This window comes from Anoplophora glabripennis, unplaced genomic scaffold, assembly GCF_000390285.2.
Source record: "Anoplophora glabripennis isolate ALB-LARVAE unplaced genomic scaffold, Agla_2.0 scaffold75, whole genome shotgun sequence".
Lineage (NCBI taxonomy): Eukaryota > Metazoa > Arthropoda > Insecta > Coleoptera > Cerambycidae > Anoplophora > Anoplophora glabripennis.
In genome coordinates this window covers 589,172-616,166 of record NW_019416255.1, presented here as the reverse complement: position 1 = coordinate 616,166, position 26,995 = coordinate 589,172, and the positions used below count along the sequence as shown (strand labels likewise).

Here is a 26,995-nt window from a genome sequence, read left to right as displayed (position 1 = left end):
ATAATTTATAAAACATATTTTATAAAATTAGGAGTTAACGAGTCAATTTTAAATAGATCAATTTATCAATAATAAAATTATTTACTTTTACAATTTTAAATTATGTCAAAATCATATCCAACAATCTATTTATTATAAAAATCGTTGATTGTAGTAAGACAATAAAAAATGATAAATGATATAAGTAGTGGTAATTAGACAAATATCTCAGATTAAATTGTTAAATTTTACTATATACAGGGTGTTCCAAAAAATATATTGGTAAGAACATTCTAAGAAAAAAAGTTTTTATTAACGTGGGTCCGCAAACGCACCGTTTTCGAGATATAGGGTGTCAAAGAAAATATAATTTTTTCAGTTTTTGACGATATTTCAGAAACCGTTTGAGATACAGAACTCAAATTTTGTACACATATTATCTTTATAAGCTCCTTTTGATTTTAGGATTGCATTCTGTTGCCTTCAATTTTTACTACTCTGGGAAAATTAGTATTTTGAAAGCATATTTTAAACCGCCAATGTTTTCTGACACATGTTTTGCAACAACCTGTATTTAGGTGCATATGATCATTGCTTAAATAAGACATGCTTCTCATTACTTTTTTAAGAATTAAAAATATAAAATATGTCTGTAAACCGATCTCACATTTTCTAAAATCTCTAATATTCTCATTTGAGGTCATTAAAATATTTATTGCCCAAAATTAATGTGCTTGGCATATCTAACATAGCCATTATTTATTGGTGCTGATCTGTACAACCTCGAAACCTCAGGCTTATGCCTCTCCCCCCTCGAATCTTGGTAAAGGGGATAAACATACTGATAAGGCGGTCTTGGAGGTGCCTTTTGTGTATTAAACTGATGAAACTTTGACCCCCTTAAGGAGTAACTATTAATATTCTGAGCAAATTTGTTGGTGGAATAATGTTTCAAACCAGGAGTGGTGGCAGGCTTCTTATTCGACTTGTAGGTCTGTGGAGTGGCTGATTGATTCACTGTAGTCTTTGTAGTAGACCTTAAGGGATGGAAACCACTTTCCATCACTGGTTCATTTTCTTTATTGGATTTGTAATAATTCTCTAAATATTTGTTCAGCTCCTGCTGAGTCAGTTCATATGATGGTTGAGTTTCTTTGCTGGGATATTTGTGATTTGAAAATCTTTGAGGCTGATACCTAGATTCATATTTATTTTTTTCGGTATTTTTACCGCTTAGGTCTACTTCTATTGGATTGACCACACTTACATCAACTGGAATAACTTGTTCTAAAGGGTTCTTTTTTATAAAATTTATATCAACTGGTAACTGTGGTACGGACTTTGCATTCTCATATTCCCCTTTAACATTAACCTGTGGCCTCATAACGTCTTGTTCACTTCCATATACATGTTGGTGTTTGAATGTTGACCTAACTGTGGACCGTTGTGATTCTTCAGCTAGTTCTTCTTGTGGCACATAAACATAATTTGGTTTTCCACTCACCGAATCGTGCTCTTCTTCTTGCTGAGTACCATATGTTATATCACCTGCAGTGTTATCTGTTTGTCCGTATTCCGTGTTATCTGCCTGCTCATATTCTTCAGCGTATTGCTTTGGATAAACGTACTCATATTCAGGTTCTTTTGCTTCCTCTGTTTCATATTGTGTTTCACTGTTGTGTTTCAGTAATATCTCATTATGGCTAGAGGGTTTTTTACTGAAATCTGCTGCTGGATGATGAAATGGACCGCTATGCTTTACAACAGCATTGAAGCCGGACTTATCATCTGCAGAGTAGTATACCGTCCTCACGGAACCATCTGGCTCAACTACCGAATATTGACCTTTTACTTTGTCTCCTTCCTTCTTCTCCCATTGATGTTTGATGTCACCAGTGTGAAGGTCTTTCACTCCGTAGCTAAAGCTGTAGTCAGTCGGTTTCTGAAAATTAAAACGCTTTAGTTTCACGAATATTTAATGTTTTACAATTTAATTAATTAAATAAATTTCAGGAAAAATTGCCCTTATCTATAAAAAAAAAATTTGACTGTCCGTAGACAATATTTTAATTTATTATATCTGGAATAATTAACAAAAGCATTGAATATTGCGGTAACTGTCATTCTTTTGTCTACTGTTGTTTTACGTATTTTGGTAGATAGGTACAAATTTATACAGGGTGAGTCAGAAAGAATGGGTCAACAGTAAACTGGAGATACTAGACACCAAAATATTATGTTTGAGCTCAACATGCCTTATACGAATATCGCTGGTTTAAGAAATACAGGGTGTTTAAAGTTTAAATTTTATTTTGAAATTTCTCAATAATTGGGAAAGTTTTAATAGCATGACTCTGAAAATTGGTACTATTGGGTTTTTTGGTGTGAGAATTATGAATTTGAAGCTTATTTTGACGTTGCTCCTAGAGGGGACGTTAGTTTCGCCGTATTATTTAGGTAAATCAAAACATATTTTTATCTGTTAACCTGTACTTAAGAAAAGTTAAAAATCTAAAAGAACGTTCAATTCTACATAAGAAGTGTACTTTCATTTAGGTCACCTAACTTTATCGTTTTCTGAGTTATTTGCATTTAAAAGTTTCAATGTATTTTCTGGTGATTTTCTTTCAGGCGTTAATATTGCTATTTCTTTTCTAAGTAGGCTTGTGTCAAATTTTCATATCAATAAATATTAGCGTATTTTGCATGCGTATGATTTATTATTCGTGCAAAATTGTTAGCTAGTGCTCAAAAAATGCCACGACATAATAATTTTTCAAACAGTGAGATGCGTGATATGATTTGTGTTTTTGCCCAAACTAATTTTAATGGACATGCGGCAGCCCGAAGATGTACACATGTACCCAAATAGATTGCAACCTAATTATAAACTATTTAGATATCTTTACAACCGCTTAGACGAATCTGGATCTTTTCGACCAAAAACTCATGGTACTCCAAAATCGATCACAGTAGATGAAGAAGAGGAAATTTTAATTCGTGTTCCGGAAAATTCCGGTATGAGTACTCGTCGGTTAAGTGCGGCAACGGGGGTAAGCCAATCGTCCATTTGTAGAATTTTGAAAAAAGAAATGCTCCATCCATATCATTATACTCCGGTTCAGCAGTTATTGCCTCAAGATTTACCAGCTCGCCTACAATTTGCCCAGTTTGTACAAAATATGCAAATGGAAAACCCAGATTTCCTCAATAGGATTCTATTTACCGATGAGACGACATTTAATAGACGGGGAGTTTTCAATGGAAGAATTTGTGAGATTCCGAAAATCCGCATGCTGTAAAAGAAAAACATTTTCAACGTGAGTTTAAGGTGAATATTTGTTGGGGTTTAATTTATGTTTTTTTCATAGGACCTTTTGAATTATCACCCAATCTAACTGGACCTTATTATTTAAATTTTCTTCAACATAATTTAAACGAGCTTCTAGATGATGTACCACTCGCTTCAAGAGAGAGTATGTGGTTTATGCACGACGGTGCGCCACCACATTTTGCCTTGCCAGTACGCCAGTATTTAAATGAACATTTTTCTCATCGGTGGATGGGCCGTAGAAGTAAATTTTGTTGGCCACCGAGAAGTCCAGACTTAAACCCTCTGGACTTCTCAGTATGGTCAAACTTGAAGGATATGGTGTATCGGTAAGAAATTAATTCTGTTCAGAAGTTGCGGCAGAAAATACAAGTAGCCGCGAATGCATTTAAAAATAATAGGGACATTTTGTTTAATATTCAGACATTTAAGAGAGTGTATAGTAAAATGTATTGAGGTAGGTGGTGGACACTTCCAGCATTTTATTTAAGGTTTGTTATTATTACTATTATCAATAATTGAGAATAAAAAATCACCACAAAATACATACATTGATACTTTTAAATGCAAATAACTTAGAAACCGATAAAGTTAGGCGACCTAAACAAGAGTATATTTTTTATGTAGAATTGAACGTTCTTTTAGATTTTTAACTTTTCTTAAGCATAGGTCAACAGATAAAAAAATATATGTTTTGATTTACCTAAATAATACGGCGAAACTAGCGCCCTCTCGGAGCAACGTCAAAATGAGCTTCAAATTCATAATTCTCACATCAAAAAACCCAATAGTACCAATTTTCAGAGTCATGCTATTAAAACTTTCCCAATTATTGAGAAATTTCAAAATAAAATTTAAACCTTAAACACTGTATTTCTTAAACCAGCGATATTCGTATAAGGCATGATGAGCTCAAACATAATATTTTGGTGTCTAGTATCTCCAGCTTATTGTTGACCCATTCTTTCTGACTTGCCCTGTATAAAAAACAAATACATTTTTAACTATATTTTCATAAAATTTCAATAGCAAGTTTTAATTTTGTTATTTATATATAAATAAGTTTTGATAATTTTTACTTCACATTTCATGTTATTAATTATTATTATTATCGACTTAAATAGATTTATCAGATTCATTATCAGATTTTGAAAACACAGGTTAATATCGTGGATCACAAAAGTTTCATTACACATGCTCTCCAAAATGCCTGTAATCGGTGCAAGAAAATTATCGAATATCAAGAAAATGTTTCATTTTTATCATATTTTTCGGATAAATTGAAAATTAGTAGAGTATCTACAGTTTGGTCAATATTTTCGAGCTGTCAACGTCAAAGATTAAAATTTCAGTTAATATGTCACTGCACCAAATTACCTATGTATGTAAAACAGTCAAATAAATCGGAAATTTCTGGAAAACATCAAGTTAAAATGAAATTAACTTTATGGGTAATCTATTTATAGATTTTTGAAATTGTACATGAAGTGTACATTTGTAATACCTAGATTAAACAATGTCTCATTTTTATTATATTCCACGATTTTGTAATATTTATTGAACAATTTGTTGTCTACATAAATTTAAAATGTGCCAATGTGCCAACAAGTTTACTGTTTTTATATTGTATTTATTATCGGTATTTTTTGGAGCGTATCGCAGAAAACTGCTTGTTTGAGTATAAACCATATTAATAATAGGAAAACAGTACTTTCCGATTCAGAAAATGGTATTTTAAAATTTTTACATTTTAAACTGGAATAACTCCGTGAATTATTTGTCGTACATTAAAAAATGTTTGGCATTGAGACTGTCTAATACCAATACAATAAGATCAATTTTAAAATATGTATAAAATAAATAGGTACATTAAACATCTATTGGCAGATCACCATTTTTAATAGCTAGTGGCTTGAATTTTCCAATTCCATACATTACACTCTCTATACTCAATAAAAAACATATTTAATAAAATATTAATGCCAATAGATCTGTTGGCAATAAATCAGAAATGGAAGAATTTGATACTAATATAACTATAAGGACTGATAACCTAACCGTCCTAATTACATACCTACATCATCAATTTTCTAGAGTAATTCAGAATTAAATATTCAAATAATTTCGGAAATACACCCCTCATATCTAACTCTAGCTATCATATCCTATAATAATCCTATTGATTTTACTAGCTTCGCTATCTCTGATAGGATGAAGTATAGTAAATAATAATAATATAGTTTTATAATAAAATAACTTATAGGAAGAAGAAGTTGATGGTTTGCCATCAGAAAGATTAAAGTAAGTCATGGACGGTCTAAAGTCACTGATTTATAAACATTTTTCATTACTGTTTCGATTTCATTACATAGGAAGTGTATCAGGACAGTCACATAACGTTCCATCTAAAAATAGTAATGAATAAAAATTTTCTTATGATATCAAAGAAATATCTCTATCTTCTAATTATAGTGATCTATAAATATTATCTATTTGCTTCACAGTTTACACAATGTAAATACGATTATGCCAATTTTAGCAATAATTGATACCATTTTTAACTAATGTCAGTGTAATTAGTTTTTCTTGTCATCTTTGTTCTCTTAAAACAAGTTGTTAAAAGGGAATTTTGAGTTGTTGTGATTAATTAATTGAGCTAATTATTGTTCGTGCTAACATAAAGCTAGATTTTTTGAGAAGTACACAAAATTGTTTAGTATGGCAATAATTGGTGCAATACTTTATAATCAAAATTACTCAGTTAAAATAAAAAATAAGCAGGCAGTAGTCACATAAAGGAACCAAAGAGAAAATAAAAGTTATTATTTCATTCTAATATATACAATGTGGCTCACTAAGGACCACGAGAGTCCTGTAAAATTGTTTTTGGGTGGGTGGTCACCCTAGTTCAAATTTCATCCATTTACATTGATGAATATTTTTTTATAAGTTTGATTTATTAAGTTTCTCTTTCAGTTTAAAAATCTAAGAGGTATTGGAAATTACTGAACATGAAACATTATTCAATTACTAACAGCCCTAATTAAGTATATTATGATTATGTTTTAGGGTCCAAAATTGTGTGTTAAAATGCTAAAATAAAGCATTCTTTTGGGATTGTTTTTTAATGGAAGGAAAAGCAAGAGGATAATAATATTCAAGGATGTTATTAACTATGTCTTTAAAAGTTCAAAGAAAATGCATTCTTAAATAATACAAAATGGAGCCATTATCGCGAGACATGTTTAATTTAAGCCACTCTGCGGTACGCAGTATAACTGACGCAAATTTGAATATGGGAAAAATAAAATAATTCTATTCATCTACATGACTAGAGATTTGCTTAGGGGATTTTGAAAACAATAATTTGTGATCGGCGAGCATTTGAAATAAAAAGTTAAATTTTTGACAAAAAAAGGGCAATCCTTTGTCAGTGTTAATATCGAGTAATCCTGGAAATGTTATTTTAAAGATATGGTCGAAAGGAGTGAATAGAATGAAAATTATTGGAAAAAAGTCTTTAAATTTTTAAGATATGCACTATACCAATGTACTTTCGTTTGAAAATGCTTGTAATTGAACACAAATTCCCTCTAACGACATATGTTAGTATTAACGACATGTGTGGAGTATTAGAAAAGTTAGGAATCAAAAAGTAAGTCATTAGGCTGTACCCTTACTGCATGTATCCACGTGATGCAGATGGTCATTTCGGAGCAGTCCGACAGGTATAGGAAAGAGTTCGGAATTTCAAATAAAAAATTTTGTTCCTTCTGATGCTGAGAAAATTATAGAAAACTAACAAAATCCAGTATGTAATGTTTTTTTCCCCATTAAAGTAAAAGTTTTCTACAACTTATTCATCTTTTTGATACATATTATTGTATAATGTATTATATTTGCATATATTAAGAAAGGACATATGAGAAATTTACTCAGTCATTATTTGTACATATTTTCTATAAGTTTTGAAAACTTTTAATTAACTAAAAGTATATCTCATAATATTCGGTATTAGGTCAATAATGTTAATTAAGTATTTTCTGATAGAATGCAAAAAATTGCCACTTAAAGCAGATAAATATATCTAGGTTATTATATCATTATCTTTTCTGCCAACAAACATTAAAAAAAACTATCAAAACGGGACGTTAGGTGCGGTACAACTTGCCTGACTAGCTGCAGCTACTTTCTCGTCTAAGAAATCAATAACTTTCGCACGTATGTATCTAAAATATATGCGACCGGCTATTAGTTTGCCTGCCAACAATAATTTCAATTACCTACCAGCAGTGGGCCGTTCATTTTTTCCAAAAATACGGCTCCCAGTAAATCAATGTTCAGATATACATAGATAGTATCTTTCAGCGTGCTAGTTCAAGTTGACTAAACTAGTAGGCAGGTAACTTTTCTTCGTTAGATTACGCCGTGTAAAAGAAAGGTATCAGATGGATAGTTTGGAATTTGGACGGAAAAGTTTAAAAAGTAAATTTGCTTCTGACATATATTTATTTAATTTAAAAAAGGAATGACCACCGGGATCGCCAAATCTCAATTCCAGAGAATTGTTTTTATCATCATCTAATTTTTCAGACTACACAATTTTTGTCTAACAAAAATAAATTGTACTTGAAATCACTGTTTCACATTTCATAATTAATTTAAAAAGTGTGGAGAAGTTCGCACTGATTGATAATACAGGTGGTTACATATTAGGGGACATCGTGTGCCAGATTTCACAGTACAGTTTATGTGAAAAAAAGTGACGCTATGGGACCTTTATAAATAAAATTTCTCATCCGTCTGACATATGGCAATAATTTTTAACAAAATCTCGACAAATTTCAAGAGACATCAGGATAAGAATTTCTCTTTTCATAATGGCATGTGTTAACTTTCTGAATTGTTTATTATACCATTAAATTATTTTTTTTATAACATTTTCTTTGATGAGAAAGTGTAAGTAATATTCTGTTATATAGAATACAGTGTATAATATACAAAAAACATTTATATGACATAAACTTGTTAGACTGTATTATGGATGATTAAATAACCATCTAAAGAAAATTATGGCTTTTAGTTAGTAATATAATATAAAATACAAACTATTATATCGTTCATTAAACGATGTTTATTACTTATTGTATGTCTTTTTCCTTTTGAAATCGAGAGAATATTAAATATTACCTTACTAAACAGCTAATGAGACTTTATCAATACTTTTTTAAAAACTTTCATTCATTCAACTCATTTATAACTTTAAACACATAACAATACTTACGTATTCATCGTGAGCTGGGGCATATTTATGTATCGTTAGTGGATAACAATCAGAAAATGTTGCTATTGTAAGGAACCATAACACCTGAAAAATGTTAATTTTTTTAGTGAAATAGTTTTGCTTAAAATGTTTGAAAGAGTTGACACAAAAACATTGTGGATGTTTGTTTGAATTTGTGGGATAATACTCTCTTTGTGATAAAAATAGTTTTGAGGGAACAGATATATCAATGTAAAAATTTGGGACATTTAAACTAAAGTGTTTGTATGTGATTGGTTGAATAGAATCTCGTGAAAAATTACACCAATCACAACCGATGAAACAGAATTGTGTTGTGTTGATCATATTATTTCAATTTTAGCGAAATGTATTTACCATCGTGAATAAAATTACTGTTTCAAAAAAATTACTGGTTAGGTGACTTGCAATCATTTATGAAAGTTCTGTATAACTTTTGAACAGTAAATATTTTAGTTCCAAAACATAGTGGTGCAAAAAAGCTGTCCTTATGTTGCAAACAATCCTACAATCATTAATCTATTAGGTAAAATTATTTATTTTTTCTGTTTTTATGTAGGTAGAAATCAAATGAATTAAATCCTTTAAATGGATAGATTTTTGTTGGTTCTAGATAATATTAGTTTAATTGATATGATTCCTAACCTTTTCAAGGTGAACCTATTAATAGAAAAACTCGTTAAACATTAACCATGATACTTCAAATGAATTAATTAGATCAAGTATTATAATTATATACATTTTCTTTGTTTCATAATAACTGTGCTATTATTTTAAATCAGAGGAAACTTGTTCAACAAATCTTAACAAAGAATTGACTACTTAAGTGATTTAACATCTGAAAAGTGAAAACTGGGTGAAGTAAAAGTAATACAATTCAACTGTTATCATGATTAAGAACATTACGTATAACAAAACGTATAAGCGTGAACATACGAAGTAATTATTTAATAAACAATGAGCTATTAACAAATGACATGCTCTAAAAAGTTCCTTCAACAATAAGTCCTAAGTACCAAGGCATAGAAAAATGTTTGTTTGTTTACAAGTACTTTAAAACATCTTAAGAAAAAATAACTTTCAGATTTTTTAAATATGCGTCCAAAATTAAGTTTTATTATTTTTTAGATCTTAGCAATGTTTGTCATGTTTTGCGGCTTTCGCTGCAACAAGTCTACTACTACAGCGATTCACAGTTTTATTAATCAGCTGATTCAGTTTATTTCAAATGATGGTGAGTGCCCTGTTGGTATTTTCTGTGATCTCAGCAGGGCCTTCGACTGTGTCGATCATGACAAATTAATGTGTATTTTATATAATAACGGGATAATGGTTAAGTCTCTGAATTGGGTGATATCATTTCTGAAACGTGTAAGTCAATAGTGAGTATTAATAATAATCCTCAGAGTGAGAACACGATACATACGTACAAGTCAAATACTGTGGATATAAATACGGAAGAGCCTCAACGCTCGGTTTTGAGCCCTATACTTTTTCTATTATATGTTAATTACTAGCCTCAGTGATGAAGCTCACTTTACTCTTTACGCCGATGATACGTCTCTGTTAGTATCTGATAAATCATGCATTAATATAAAGTAAAAATGTGAACTCATTATTTCGAAATTAATTAATTGGTTTAATTGTTTATATCATTTTATTTTAACTCTGACAAAATACAATTCAATAGATTCCATACAACACAAAAACACATTGATAGTTTCAAACTGATTGTTAATGATAACACTGAATTTCTTGTACAAAATAATTCCAGTTGTAAGTTTTTAGGGGACTCATGTTTAAGCTGGAAAGCACATTGTGAATTCTTTTCATATAAACTGGCTTCTTTTTGTTATCTTTTTTTACTCTATTAAACGTGTACTCGACCGTGATCATTTAGTTAAATTATATTATGCACAAGTTGAAAGTCGACTAAGATATGGCATTCTTTTCTGGGGTGATTCTACTCTTTCACGAGACGTTTTTGTAGCCCAGAAAACAATACTGCCTTGCATTGCTGATGTCTCTAGCACACATTCATGTGTAAATATTTGTAGAAAATTTAAACTTCGTACCTTGTATGACCTATATATTTATGAGATCTGCCTGTTCATTGTTTACCAATTCTGATATCCATAATAAAAATACTAGGACTAGGGATGACTTGCATCTTCCTTCCTCCAGAGTAAATATTACCTGTAATGCTCCAAGTCGTATTGTAGCCAACATTTTTTATCAGTTCCCAAGTCACATAAAAGCTATTTATAATGAAAAAAAATTAAATACGATCTTAAATTTTGTTTGACTGAACAGTGTCTTTACAGTATCGCAAATTTCTTGAAATAAATGTCTGCTGTATTATTATATTTACATTGTTTTAATTTATGCATTTATGTGTGTATGTATTTATATATATTATTGGTTTATATATGTGTGTGAATATTTATGTATATACATATGTGCTGTTTGTTTTAGCTTTAATGTTTGACTTCCCTTATACATTGTTATATGTCTTTTATAAGAATAAACCATTTTTGAATTTTGAATTATTGAACGAATGAAGGGTGATACCTGAAACTGAAGTAATCTATTTCTTGATATTTTTCTTTCAAGTGACTATTTTTTAATTATATTTTAGTCAGATGGTACCACTATATCAATTATGTAAGCGATATTTTCCGTTTTATCCTGAAATGTAATATCAGGTCTATTATGTGCGATAATTTTGTCAGAGCGTATAGTCAGGTCCCAATATAATTTATAATATTTCTTCCCCAATATTGTTTGTGGTGTGTATGTATAATACGGATCTGCTTCTTTATACTTACAGGAAATATTGTAATGCTATTGTATTGTATTGTATTTGTAAACTCAACACTTGCTAATAGTTTGCATCCCGACATTATTTGTTTTTTCGTGTGTTTCTGAAAATAAATGGCACTTTCTACATTCAGCATTTGTGATTATATTGTTTCCTAAAATATGTTTTTTATAGGCATTTGTGGCTAGGACCTGGTCTTGAATTGCAAGTAGCAAACCATCAATGTAACTGTCCTTTCTGTAGAAATTTATATGGTTGTTCCCTATTTGTCTATTCCTGATTGACATTAATATACTTATTAACCATGAAGCGGTGTGGATGACCAATTTATTTTTCTCTGTTCTATTGAACTGAATACAATAGGGCGTTCCTATGTAATGTGTGCTCTATATTACAGAAAAATCTTAAGGATTTTGTCTGTTTGATGTACATTCTTTGCTTTTTTTCGGAAAGAAATCGCACACCGTATAAAAATTATAGAATTTTGTCAATATAGAACTTGATGGCCGCTGCATAAAATTCTCTATTGGGGTTCATGTTAGATAAAATCCTAATTTGAATGTACCTGTTACACATATTTTTATGGAAATAAAGACATTTATTATTATTATGTATCTACAGACTATGTGTACCTACACCAATACATAACATAGGTATCTATTAATTCTTACAATAAAATATTGATTAAACATGATACATTTTGCTTAAAATAAATTTTTTGACTTAATTTTAGGTAAGAAATATGTCAATTGGTTTATTTTGCAAAATAAACATTTCTCAAAGTCAAACGATAAACACTAGAATGCTTCCTCTTAAGTTTAGTGACTCTAAAACATTTTTGATTATTGGATTAGATTTATTGTTACGTACTGTAGCAATTTATAAAAAAGCAAACGTAGAAGTTTGCAGTAAAATTCTATTTGATATTTCAATCTTTTAAGATTTTATCAACATTAGGTATCGGTGTCATATATAAACATTAATTATTATACTGAATTTGTTCGAATTCAGTGGAAAGTCATTGAAGCAAATTGACGTTTTAATAAAATAAGCAAAAAACAAAGTGTATACAAATATATTCAAAACACAATTTAATGAATACTTTTTATTTTATGATCATTAAGGCTTCAGAGTGTTCGAGGAAAGTATAAAATCATTTTAGAACGTTACGAGTATGTAAGACACCTTGCTGAGATATGGTTATCTTCCCAAATCATATATTCAAATATTTAACTGGCCTGTTCTAATTCTGGTAATTTTCAAAATATTCTCGTACCGAGTATTTGTTTCATGGTAACTGTTTTCATCAAAGGATTCTCTTTGTTTCGTCGCGGTAGATTGAAGATACATGGCAAACTCCCGAAAAATTTGCTACTACTACCTTACAAATTTTGTAAACTATCCTAAGCAGACGTAGTTTGCAAGGTTCTATTGGTTTTCTTTCGGTTTTCTTGGCATTTTAAAATAAAATAAATTATAAAATTATTTAATTGTACCGGTAAAACTTGCTTCCAAATTTTATTAATACATGTGGCCGAATTATTATTTTGAGATCAAGAAGCGAGTCCGCAGTAAGAGTGACAAAGTGAGAAGACCTTAGGAATAGGACAGCTACCTCCTGTGCAAAAATTTTCTTTAAGTCTGGTAAGTATAGGTATTTAAAGAAGGTTTTATATTATATATTTAAATATATGAGCAAATTACCATCTGAAACTCGTGGACAAAATAAATTTGCTCAAGCTTATCAACAAATAATGTAACAAAATACAGTTCGTACGATATTTGTTGATATAGACTTCCAAGAAAACCCCAGCGTCACTTTCTTGGAATTAACCGCATTCAACAGCCGAGGTAGAAAGACATCGACGGCGTAGCGTTCACCGTAGCAGCTTACAGTGTTTTGCAGTTATGAAGGCGTGTTTCTTCGTAAGTTTATGGTCCTGTGTATTTTCATTGTAATTTCTTATTAAAATAAATCAATGGAGGTGACAAATAAAAGAAAGGAATTTAATTCCCAATTGAAGAGTATCGTATTTAACGTAACGTAACGTAATAATTATTTTAAGAGAATATTTCCAAATGAAATTAAAATACAATTAAAAAGCCGTGTTGTGGCTGCTAAATGAGTGCCTTTTCACTACAGGGAGAATCTTAAGTGAAAATGTTGATTTACAAGATCTAAACAATGGTGATAGTGAAGTAAAATTTAGTTTTCCTAAAAAACGCGAGAAAATATGCATAACAACCAACATACCATAATAAGTGCAAATGGATATTAGAAACATGACATAATTGTCACAAAACGGAATGATATTGAGTTACTCTGACATAATTTCAAGAAAATTTAAATACGGAATAGAAGTTTTCGGGAAAACGTACCTCCCTGTACACCATTATTAAAAAACTTGGATTCAGGTGGAGGAAAACTAAGAATAATCGTCAGGTGCTAACAGAAAAGACTGATATTCGCGCTATAAGGATGTACTATCTGGACAAAATTAGGTATTATAGGAGCCAAGGTACACCAATTATTGTCTCTTTTTAGGTGAAACTTACATTCACGCTGACCAAACTAGTTCCAATACTTGGACAGACAATACCAGTAACGGTTTGCTATCAACCATATCTAAAAGCGATTAGTTATTGTTCACGCCGGTGAAATGGGTTTTATCCGTAACTGTCTGTTGATTTTTAAATTTAGGACTAAATCTGGAGACTACCATGACGACATGAACTCGCAAAATTATGAGAAGGGGCTTACAGAGAGCTTACTTAGTAATGTACAGTACAAGTACAAAAAGCACCTACCTGCACCTCAAAAAAAAAAAACAGATATGGTAGATTGGTTAATAAGTAAAAAATATATTTTTCGCCGAATTTGCTTAAGCCACAGCTGCATGAAATTATTAAACTTAATAAAAAACAACACATTCTTTACAAATTGGATCGTCTACTCCAAGATTTTTAATTTGAGGGGGACATCATTACTTATTTTGCAGTTTGCAATTTCAAATGGCCCTACAGGGTGGTATGATACTTCTTTTGAAAGCACTTTTGATACTGGTTTTGAATCCGTAAAAAATAAAAAAATCGTTATTCGTTTTCAAGACAAAAACATTGAAATTAAATTTTTTACATTTAAAATTATTTTATTTTAATTTATAGCATGTGTTAACCACTGAAAAGATTTTCATCAAAACATTAATTATTAAACTGCAAAAAGGTTTCATATGATAAAAACAATGATGAACGAAACGTAAAGAAGGTTGAAGTTCATAATTTTTTGTGAATTTCACTGCATTCCATTCCATTTTACTTTTTTGTTTGATATAATTTTATCGGAAATGTGTTATTGTTGAAACCATTTTCAATTGTATCAAATCTCATATTCTGCTTACAATCAAAGTGTAACTTTTAAATTTATCAATTTTTCATTATGGTTTATTCGTTAGCCGAAATATTTGAAATAATTTTTCTTTATGGAAAACAAAATGAATGTAGAGAAACTGCTCGAATTTTCAATGAGTTGCTTCCTGATCGCCAAACAAGTGACACATATCTGAACCAGATTGTTAAGAAATTTCGAGAAACTGGATTTTTAGCAAATCTGAAGAAAACCAATCGTCCTAACGAATTAATGGAAGTAGGTATTTTAGGCGAACTGACAATGAATCCACACCAATCCGTGCGATATTAGAACGTACCACAGGGATCCCTAAGTCCAACGTTCATTGAATTTTGCACAAACATAAATTGCATCCGTATAAAATACATCTTGTGCATTGTTTGAACGAGGATGATCCGGATCGAAGAATAGAATTTTGTTATATCATGTCTAACAGAATTACAGAAAACCGAAATATACTTTACAATATCTGCTTCAGTGATGAGTGTACGTTTTTTCTCAATGGTACAGTGAATAGGCATAATATTCGTTATTGGTCGGGTGAAAACCCTCATTGTGTTAGGGAATCGCACACTCAGTATCCAGAAAAGCTGAACGTCTAGGCAGAAGTGTTAGGTAATCACATAGTTGGTTCATTCTTTTTAGATGCCACATTGACTGGAGCCAGCTATTTACGTTTGTTGGAAGATCATATTGATACCCATGATCACAGAAATTCTGGAGAATGATGATCAGCTGGATGAAAATCTTGTGACGTTCCAACAAGATGGAACTCCACTCCATTTTGAGCGATGAGTTCGAGCTTATTTGGATAAGAATTTTCCAGGACAATGGATAGGTAGGCGTGGGGCTATAGAACGGCCAGCTTGGTCTCCCGATTTGAGTCCAAACGACTTTTTTCTCTGGGTACATCTCAAATCAGTGATTTTTTGCAAGTCAATCCGAAAATCTTGAAGATTTAAGACAACGCATTGTAAACGAATGTCGGAATTTAACTCCATAAGTTTTTGCAAATGTAAGGAGTTGCAGGCTCCATACTTGCCAAGAACAACTGGATGCATAATTTGAGTATCTATTATAAACAATTTTAAACGTAAAAATACAAAATTCCAAAAATTTAATTTCTTTTTTTTTTCTTAAAAAGGCATAGTGATTTGTTTATTTACGGATTCAAAGTTAGTATCAAAAGAGCTTTCAAACGATGTATCACACGCCCTGTAGTGCCATTTGAAATTTCAAAGTTGATGCCTCGATCCAGGAAGGGGTGGCAACTGCAAAATAAGTAGTGATTTAAGTCGATGTCTTCCTCAAATTAAAAATCGACGTGTTTTTGAAATTTTTTCAAAACTTCATATTGAACGAAATGTTCAGGTGGAAAATTTTACATGGAACACTCTGTATAATGGTACGATTGTATCCTGATACCCCCCCCCTGTGCGTTCAGTATGTAATATTTTAGTTTTTTTGTACAAGATGTAATTAAAATGATTTAACACTTCAATAACGTGACAATTAACAAAAAAGTTGCTATAAATATGTGTCCGGAAACACTTCGTTTTTGAAGAACAGGGTGTTCAAAGATAATGAAATGATTTGGTTTATTCCAAATTGCAAAACACATTGAGGAAAGTCATAAACATGGTATACCTACATTTATTTTATCACTTATCCCGAAAACGGCACATTCTAGTAACATACATTTCTGTAAGACTTATAATATTTTGCCAAATTTGAAGAAGCTTAGGAAAAAATGGGAAAAGAAAATTACTATGNGAGGATGATCCGGATCAAAGAATAGAATTTTGTTATATCATGTCTAACAGAATTACAGAAAACCGAAATATACTTTACAATATCTGCTTCAGTGATGAGTGTCCGTTTTTTCTCAATAGTACAATGAATAGACATAATATTCGTTATTGGTCGGGTAAAAACCCTCATTGTGTTAGGGACTCGCACACTCAGTATCCAGAAAAACTGAACGTCTGGGCAGGAGTGTTAGGTAATCAAATAGTTGGTCCATTATTTTTAGATGCCACTTTGACTGGAGCCAGCTATTTACGTTTGTTGGAAGATCATATTGATGCCATGATCACAGAAATTCTGGAGAATGATGATCAGCTGGATGAAAATCTTGTGGCGTTCCAACAAGATGAAGCTCCACTCCATTTTGAGCGACGAATTCGGGCTTATTTGGATCAGAATTTTCCAGGATAAGTAGGCGTGGGGCTATAGAACGGCCAGCTTGGTCTCCTGATTTGAGTCCAAATGACTTTTTTCTCTGGGAACATCTCAAATCAGTGGTTTTTGCAAGTCAATCCGAAAATCTTGAAGATTTGAGACAACGTATTGTAAACAAATGTCGCAATTTAACTCCAGAGGTTTTTGCAAATGTGAAGTTGTTTCGTAGACGGCTCCATGTTTTCCAAGAACAACTGGGTGCACAATTTGAGCATCTTATATAAACAATTTTAAATGTAAAAATTAAAAAAAAAATATTCCTTTTTCGCATAATGATTTTTTTATTTTTCTTTACGAATTCAGTCAGTATCAAAAGAGCTTTTAAACGATGTATTACAGTTGATACCTCGATCTACGAAGGGGTGGCAACTGCAAAAAGTAATGATGTAAGTAGATGTCGAAACCGGCACATTCTAGTAACATACATTTCTGTAAGACTTATAATATTTTGCCAAATTTGAAGAAGCTTAGGAAAAAATGGGAAAAGAAAATTACTATGTCCACTCTCGAAATTATAGGCATGGTAGATTTGAAAAAAATCGCATCAGCATTTCTTATGAAATTAAAAAGAAAAGTGGTTATTAAATCTTTGACACTGTATACCGTGAAATGTACCGCCTATTATTAACAACTTAAAATAAAAACAAATTAATTAATTGGGTATTAAAAATTACTACCTCATTTTTGTATATACCATAGATAAGAATACTTAATATTAGCTTATTAAAGGAAACTACGAATGTCTTGAAAGTACCTACATACTGATATTTATTTTCTCTTTCAGTAATAACATTTCTACTATTGTTCTGTCTCAAAGAAAATAAATGATTTTTGAATTGAAATACTTTTAGAACTAAGACCGTGCTGAATTATGTGAACGTAAAACGTAAATAATAAATTTCACCAACCTGGCGCATCCACATTATTTCAAGTTCAAGTTCCTTCTACAAAACATTCACGCAACCGACACAACTACTTTCACAAACTGCAACCGGGTGAATCTGAAGATATATTTATAACATCTTCACACATCCCTCCCATGGCAGCCATATTCCATATTTTCAAAATTGATTAAGTGGCCATAGACAGGTGTTTGTCGTAAAATATATCTTCCATAAAATTAATCTTTATATGTACGTTTAGCACATAACCAATGAAAGAAAAAAATATACGCAGTACTTATAGTTAATTTTTCATTACTAGTGTATGCATTGTATTTATTTAAACAAATTATTCGTTGGCTCTCTGGAAATACTTGAAATATTTGAAAATTAAGCAAGAACTATCAGGAATGCATTGGTACATTTTCTAATAATATGTTTTTCTAAAATCTTTTTAAAAATAATAACTTTTTAACATCCAATATAGCACCAAAATGAGTTACTTTTTTGCTACATATTGCACTATACTGTTTTATATATAACAGAGGATTGTACATAAATACTTCATAAAATACAGTTTTACGAACTCATTTCTGAACAACATTTTCGATGAGAAGTAATGGCGTCTGTGAAGTCTTAGCGCCCATAAAAAAATAAGTGGTTAAAATAACTGGCACTATATAAAAAACAAAGTGGGGCTATGTTCTTCGACTCCAATTACAGAATTATCTTATACTTTCTTAGCCTATGAATTTTTGATCTGGCTTTCTTGTTCTCGGGCTAGGTTCTGTGGGGGCGGACGCGCTAGCAGAAGCCTTAGGCCAGCCCTAATGTTCATTTCGGTTCTTGTAGATGGAACCACTCTTCTGACAATGGTGATCCTCTGGGACGTTCCGTAATGGCTTGTGTCACTGGTCGCATCCAATGCTTCTAAATGTTTTCGTTCTTTGCTGCCGGCATCTGCAGTGCTGACTTTGCACTTGCTTTGTCCCGGCTGAGTGCAGTCACAAAGGCCTGAGGAGCGGTTCCGGCCGTCTAGCTTTAGAACCGACAATAATCAAAATGAATGCCAGTGCGGGCCTAGGGGTTCTGATGGCGAATTCGCCTCCATAAAGTCTAGTCCGAGAACAACAAGGGCAGGTCATAGATGCCCAGCTAAGGTTAAGGAGGTGCAAGGTAATTCTGTAACTAGCGAAAACCATCGTACTTTAAGCACGAGCCGCGAAAAGGGAATATAAAGTGAAGCGAATAAAGAGAAACATACAGGGTGTCCCAGCGAAAACGAAATAGACTTTTTAACTCTTAGGGAAATTATTTTTCTGAAAAATGCCGAGACAGGTCGGTTTTTGATCGTAGGGGGACATCTTTTCACATAAACTTCTTGTTATAGACTCTACCCCCTTAGGGAGGGGGGTAACGCCACCCAAAAATTTTAGGAAAGGAGGGTTAAGTGATACATCGTTTGAAAGGTATCCTAATTCTCTACACAACCGTGTTTTATTTTTTGAGTTTGACCGATTAATTTAGGAGGTACAGATTGTTAATAAAAAATCTACTTTTTACAAATTTATTTGCAAATTTTTACACAATTAAGTGTTCAAATTGATGATCTCCAGCCTCCATTAGTAACATAAGTTTTGTAAAAAGCGTGCACGCACATTTTGTAACATTTCTGGAGTAACTTGGCGGCATTCGTTGACAATGCGTTGGCGTAGATCTTAAAGAGTAGTGAAAGTGGAGTGAAATAAATTTTGGACTTTAAGTAACCCCCAAGAAAAAGGCCAAAGCAGATAAATCCGGTGTTTGTGCTGGCCATTCTATGACACCTCTTCTCCTAATCCACTGATTCGCAAACATACGATCAAGATACTGCTCAACAGGCAAGGCCTGGTGTGGGGGAACTACATACTGTTGGAATATCAACTGGTCTTCGAGTTAATTCTCATTATTTACGATAATGTTTGTCGACGCTGGATAAATGTTGTTCTCCAACAAATCCAGGTACATCTCCCCGGTGAGATTGCCTGGATGTTGTGTATGACTCTTATTTATTTATTTATTTATTTATTTATTTTATTTATTTTAAGATACATCTGCCCAACAGCTAAATACCAATTACTGGGCAGGCTAATTACACACATAGTATTTACATATATAAAGTTAAGATAATAAAACAAAAACAATCGTAAAAAGCAAGCAAATGGACAAACTAAACAAGTTAAGTTAAGTAAAAGATTTAAAACACATAAATAGCACAAATTAAAACAAGAAAAAGGAATACTAAGATCCCAATATTATAGTCTTGATTTTGGAAACAGATGAAAAAAACAAGTCTATTGAACCTTGGAGCGACGTATAACTCATGCACATCCGATACAATGGAGATGATGATAACATATGCGTTTTCGGAAAAGGCAATCTAAAGGTGTCACGATGCCGAGAGTTCAAGCGAGGTACATTGAATTCTAGTCTGTTCAGGATTTCAGGACAGTCCATCAAATTATTAACGATCTTAAACAATATAATTATAGCAATACAGAGTCTACGGGAATCTAGGCTGTTAACTTTGTACTCTGCCAATAACATATCATGGGGATAACCTATAGGTGGATAAAATCCATGCAGCTTAAAATATACGTGTTTCAAGAACTTTCTCTGTACATATTCAATCATATACTTCTGATTGCCATATTTAGGATACCAAACAGAAGAACAGTATTCCAGTTTGGAGCGAACAAAAGCATAGTACAGGCAAAGTAATGCATCCACCGATTGGAATTCTCTCGAATTGCGTATAATAAAACCCATATTCTTGCTGGCTTTCGTAACGATTGCACTTATATGAGCGGTAAATGAGAGTCTAGGATCAAAGGTAACTCCTAGATCACTGAATGTTAGGGGTCTTGAAAGAAGGATGCCATCCAAGTTATAAGGAAAGACCAATGTGCTCTGCTTGCGAGAAAATGACAGAACGTTGCATTTTTTAATGTTTAAATTGAGATGATTCAACTTGCACCAGTCATTAATTCGTTCTAAATTATTCTGCAACAGTTCACCATGATCAACGTTAGATACTGACCGGTAGATTTTCATGTCATCAGCATATAGTAGGTACTTAACATCGAGACAGGAAGATATATCGTTTATATAAATGTTAAATAACAAAGGACCCAAGATTGATCCCTGAGGAACCCCAGATAGTGCTATAAATTGAGATGAGCTAAATCCTTGACATTGTACAAATTGAAGTCTGCCGTGAGGGTAAGACTTAAATAGTTGACACAACTTACCAGAAACACCTACGTGATCAAGTTTGTCTATAAGAATCTTATGGTGCAGACGATCAAAGGCTTTCATCATATCATTATAAATGACATCTACTTGACCTTGATTATCAAGGGTTTCTGATATATATTGTGTTATTGAGAGTAGGTCAGTATTGGTAGATCTGCCCTTCATAAAACCCATGTTGACATGGGCTAATGATATTACTTACATGATTGTATATAGAGGAGTGGATTATAGTTTCAAAAGCTTTGGCCAAATTAGAAATTAGCGTTATAAAATAACATTGGGTTAGAATGGGACCAATAACGATAATTATGACGATTGACAGTGTCAATAACAGAAAAAGAACACTCATTTGAGAAGCAGATAATAAAAATAAAATCAATGTTGTTAATAGCTCGTTCTTATTATGTCACAAAATTATAGGCGGTGGTCAAAGTCATCTTCATGAGGTTCCTGTGCGAGGTGAATTTTTATTGGTTGGAAATTATGATGTTTCAAAATTTTGCGAATTTTGTTTCGCCCAAAACCAGATTCAGCTGCCAGTTGTTTCTTGCTCGTTTTCGAATTTATAGCAACATGGACAACATCCGCCACATCTACTCATTTCTTTTGGAGTGTCGCTTTTTATTACCTACAAATCCAAATCCTAACATTGCAACTACATATTTATATATTTTAGACAATTTTGCCTACATAATTTTTTAAAAACAAATACGAAATTTATCACATAATGTGAAAATTTGAATTGAATTTATGTATATAACTGAACAAAAGTAATCAGATTTTCCAATTGTTCAGAAATTTAATGGTTCTATCTCATATAGGAGAATATACCTTAATTACTTAAACTCATCTGAAAACTTTCTTATAACCTGCTGTTGATTAGTCAGTAAATATTGTCTCGATTTGATATTGCAGGTACAGTCTGTTTTCTCTACTTTCGTTTAAAATGTCTCGATTTTATTAAGTCCGGTTTTGATTTAAAGTCATATTCAATTAGAACAATAAATTATAGCTAATAACGCTGTTCGAAAAATAATTCACAACTTCATAAATTAATCTAGATATCCCATTTCTCAGAAAATATTTATACTGTCGTTTTTGTACGATATTTCACTTTCCTTATGCATATTTATGAATTCATGTGAACTATGAATACGTTGGTGAAATTCCCAAATATAACATGATTTTGCTGGTGCAGGTTTTTGACTTTATTGCATTAAAATTATTATAAATAAAAGTACTATACAAGGTGATTCAGAACAACTTATAAAAATTGTAGCGATAACAGAATATTAAAAAATAAAAAAGAATTATATATTCCTAGTTTTTAAGATTATTTTTATTAAATAGAAAGCAGTAAACATTTTGTATTGTTTGTTGGGCATTGGTTATGAGAGGTCATATAACATACGCTTTCAAAATTTTAATATAATGTTATTTACTTCTGAAGATATTGAAAAAATTCAGTTACAATAATAACGCCATCTACCTTGAAAACCAAAGACAAAAGACGCATAATGTCTAATATTATCCCTTATTTCAGCGCCATCTATATGATTATTACATCATTATATTGTTTTAAGTAATACGAGTTTAAAATTAAGAAAAATAAAGAAATTTACTATGATAGATTTTAACACATTTTGAAAAACTTAAGTATAAGAACAACAAATTTCTTTAAACGTTCTACTTTCGCAAAACAAACATCTATTCTGAGAATTTTCCTCCGTTTTACAAAGAATATTAAATTTGGCACAATGCAATACAGTCCTGCCAACAGAGCTGCTAAGGGAATTACGTATCATTAATCCTTAGAACAAAAAGCTTAATAATTTAAAAATTTAATTCTGAATATTTAATATAAAAACTCAAACTTTTAATTTTTTTAATATTTAAACCTTTTAGACAGAAAATATTTGTACAAAAGGTTCTTCATTCTCTAATTTTAAAGAAAGTAATATTAATAATTTAATATTAATCCCAAAAAAAGAGTAATAAATATTTAAAAGATGAAACATTTTCTTAATGGTAACAATTATTATTTAACACCAATTTATTGCCCCTATTATTAAAGAAAAAATACAGAATAACAAAAATAATGAAAGTCTGGAAAAAATGATATTTTGGGAAACATTATTTAACAGAAAAATATTTTACAAATATAAAACCATTAATTCGTAAAGAAAATAAAACAAACTTTGTGTATAAAATACATTGCAATAACTGTAATGGGACATATTATATTTGCCAGGCAAATACAATATAATTTATGTTCTTGTAGTCCTTTTAAACATGTCATTAAAACAATTTGAATTTTATAATTTGACACGTATCTAATTCGATTTAATTAAGTTAACAAACACAAACATATTTTCTAGTTGTTTAATTAATATATTAAATTTTAATTTCTATTTGTACACTATTTCTAGTCATAAATTTTTTTTGTAGTTTTTTTTGTGTAACATTTCTACATTTATTTGTCCTCATCTGGTCAGTTCATTAAATCCGTTCATAAGTTTGTTCTGGCCAATATTTTTTACTTTGACAAATATAAAATTAGATATATTTAAATAAACATTGTAATATAAAAAATGTAGAATATTTTTATTCTCAGTATGTTTTAATAAAACGTAAACAAAAAGTGATAATTTGCAAAATACAAGTATACCTAAGTAACAGAGGAGATTCCATATTTTAATATTAATTAATTCCATAAAAAGTTGTATAAAAACTAAAATATTTTCTATTGATCGATGACCTTGGAAAGAAAGTATAAATGTTAATAATATAATAATGTAAGCCTTTCAAAGAGATATCAGTCTACAAAAAATATGAAGTTCTTGAAGATATTAAATAAATTACATTTTAATGGTTTCTCAGTACAAACTGTATGTTTTTCGTCACCTTATTTAATTAACAAATTTCAATAAGCTATAGGTGAATAATTATGTTAAATCAACTATGTTAGAAATAAGACATTGGAGTTCCATAAAGTTCGCTCGTGAGCTCTTTACTTTTCCTTATTTACATCGACAATTTTTCTAATATTTTTGCAGCAAAGTATAAGCCGTGTGGCCTACTAAGTTAAAATATTTTCAAGGTTATCGTATTTCCTATTATACCGGAAGTCGATCCCAGCTTTCTTATTTTAAATTGAACTCCCTGAATATTATTACATTTTTAGAAAGAACACTCCATACTTTGGATTGACCGTTTCCAAGATATTTTGATTTTTAGGCAAAAATTGACAGATACAGACTGCCAGACAAAAGTTTTCCCGGAAACACAGGTTTATTTTTTGGTGCGAATTAGACATTTTGTAGAGGAAGATATAATTTATCGGATTTGACAAGAACATTTTCCAGTTTTTCTACAAGGCGGTCAAAAAATATGATCAAATATGAAGTTCAGAAAATGTGGAAAACTCGAAATTTTTAAATGAAAACCCCCAATTTTTTTAATATATTCGCATTCTGCACTAAAATTGAGTGTAACTTTATTGAAGTTTCCCTATACCTAAACCCACTCGTTTTCATTTTATTTACGAATAAACATTTCATTTTTCCTAAAATGATGTTTCCATTTGTTTCACACATTTTAGGTTGTCCGTGACAGGTAAGTAACAATCAACATGACGACTGTCATCGACGATGACCTCGAAAGTATTTTAACTTGGTATTCTCCACGGCCCGTATCACTCCACCACAACTTCAAAAAAATCCTTCGGGCGGTTAACCAGACAACCATCTATGAATTTCGTGGTGGGACACCCTGTATATTATATCTAATTCTAATTGTATTTTGCTTAATAAATTCATTTCAAAATCTCAACCGTTTTCGAGATAACAGGATGTTAAATGTCATCTGTAATAATACAGTTGAGTAAATTTTGTAACTCGATAAGTTTATTTGATTTCCAATTGAATTTCAAAGAAAAAAATTCTCCTCCATTTTATTCTAAAAGCAAGTAGGTAATTTTTGAGTTTCATTTCTTTACCTTAACTAAATTGACTAAACAATTGAATAAAAAATAAATAATTCTAAAAGTGTTCTTATCTACAAATACAATGTTAGACATAAAAAAAACACCGGCGTAAAATTTTAAAAAAAGAAGTAGTAAGGAGTAAATTTCTACTCCACTGAATTTTCCGAGCTTTTCCGCCACTAGTTGCGCAAGAGTCTTGATATTACAGTATAGCATAAAAACTTGACCTAATATCAAGAATTATATACAATTCTTGACCTAAATTACACCACAATTTTAGTTCAAATGCCTCTATTATTTCAGAGGATATTTACAGTAAACAAAATTTTTTTGAGTAGGTACTTGACACCCTGTATCTCCGTAACGGTTGGAATTTCGAAATAAGTTTATACAGGGTGATTCACAACTTATCCAAAAAAATTTGGGAATAGATGCGGCATGAGAAATGGAGTCAATATTGTAAAAAAAAAAATTGTAAAATCCTTATAGTTTCTGAGAAAAAAATTATTGAAGTTATAGCTCATTAAACCACTACATAGCTGGACAACTGTAGTCTCTAGCGTCATTCGCAATACGCGTGGAGAGCCATGTGACTCCTAATACTGAAATCCGTCGTTGCGCTAGTTTTTACCTGTTATCTGTGTTATTTACATCAGTTTTTTAGTAGTTAGTGTCAAAAATGGCTTGCGTGTATAGCAACTCAGAGTTGATGGATATCGTTTTAATTTATGGTGAAGCAAGACAACATTTGTATTACGGTGAAGTAATTGTGTTATGGTGAAGCAAGACATTATTTGTGTTAGTTCGTAGAAAGTAAGTAAGACGAACCCAAAATTTTGAACAATTGCTGTTGCAGCATCGGGTATGTCAAATGATTTCATTATTTAAAAACACAAATTAATTTTATTAATAATTAATAAAGGCAAAAGCATTTGAATTTGCCGATATAAAATAGGTGCGATAAAATTATATTTACATATTTCTTTCCTTGCGAAAGTTTGTGTCCGTTTTTATCACGCCGCCATACCGGTCGCATTTTGCGAGGTCAGGTTTTACAGTGGACCAGTTTCCAGTGCCGTGCAGAAGTGTATTTTTAAATCAATTTCGAACTGACCTTTTTGATTTTTTCTTTACAAAATTGTATTTGTAAGGGTCCCCTGTACATCCAGAATTTTTTTTTTGGATAAGTTCTGAATCACCCTGTATAGACAGTTTATAGAAGTATCGCTAGTTTTTTGATTTTTAATAGATTAAACTTGGAACAATCTGTACTATGTACTCTTTAGCTCAATGACATGAAAAACAAAACCTCTTCATTGTAGACACAACTTTCCTTTCACCTTAATATGCAAGATTATATTCGATAACAGGCATGTACAAATATTTTCTGCCGGTCTGTTGTGCGTCTGGAGAAAACTGAAGTGATTTTGTAACACTTTAAATAATTACGAACATAAATATTATGATTACTTATATTTACTTAATCAAATTAAGAATATGATTATCTTATTGTAATTCATAGAAAGTATCTAAATTGTTGAAGGCTGGACAATTTAAACGAAATTGAAGAGTATTGAACATCACTAAGGAATTAGTTTTTCTTTTTGTTTTTTGTTTACGCTTCTGTTTAGTTATTCTCTCAGTTTACTAACAGTTCATTCACTGAGTTATTTATATCATTATAAATATTTTGTGATAAATTCTCAGGAACAATGCATAGAATGAAATTTATTTCTTTGTCCTTATAATAATTTA

At 31.2% G+C, this 26,995-nt stretch overlaps 1 protein-coding gene across 1 annotated transcript; it reads right to left on the bottom strand.

The window, feature by feature from the left end:
• Positions 1-691: 691 nt before the first annotated feature.
• Positions 692-15,622, bottom strand: LOC111693111. Its single transcript, XM_023457252.1, has 4 exons — positions 15,515-15,622; positions 8,595-8,678; positions 1,210-1,921; positions 692-1,131 (listed from the first exon to the last, which is right to left on the bottom strand). Exons 1-4 carry the CDS (start codon positions 15,620-15,622, stop codon positions 692-694), a joined length of 1,344 nt encoding a protein of 447 aa, XP_023313020.1.
• Positions 15,623-26,995: the final 11,373 nt, after the last annotated feature.

What these genes read in the sequence shown, in the direction of transcription:
- LOC111693111 (XM_023457252.1), bottom strand. Translation starts at nt 15,622, where the DNA reads ATGGAGTGGAGTTCCATCTTGTTGGAACGTCACAAGATTTTCATCCAG. An exon ending in AATATGATCTTCCAACAAAC is followed by an intron (nt 8,679 to 15,514) that starts GTAAATAGCTGG and finishes AACATTTTTCAG; the next exon opens with GTGTTATGGTTCCTTACAAT. An exon ending in AATAGAAGTAGACCTAAGCG is followed by an intron (nt 1,132 to 1,209) that starts GTAAAAATACCG and finishes ATCCCAGCAAAG; the next exon opens with AAACTCAACCATCATATGAA.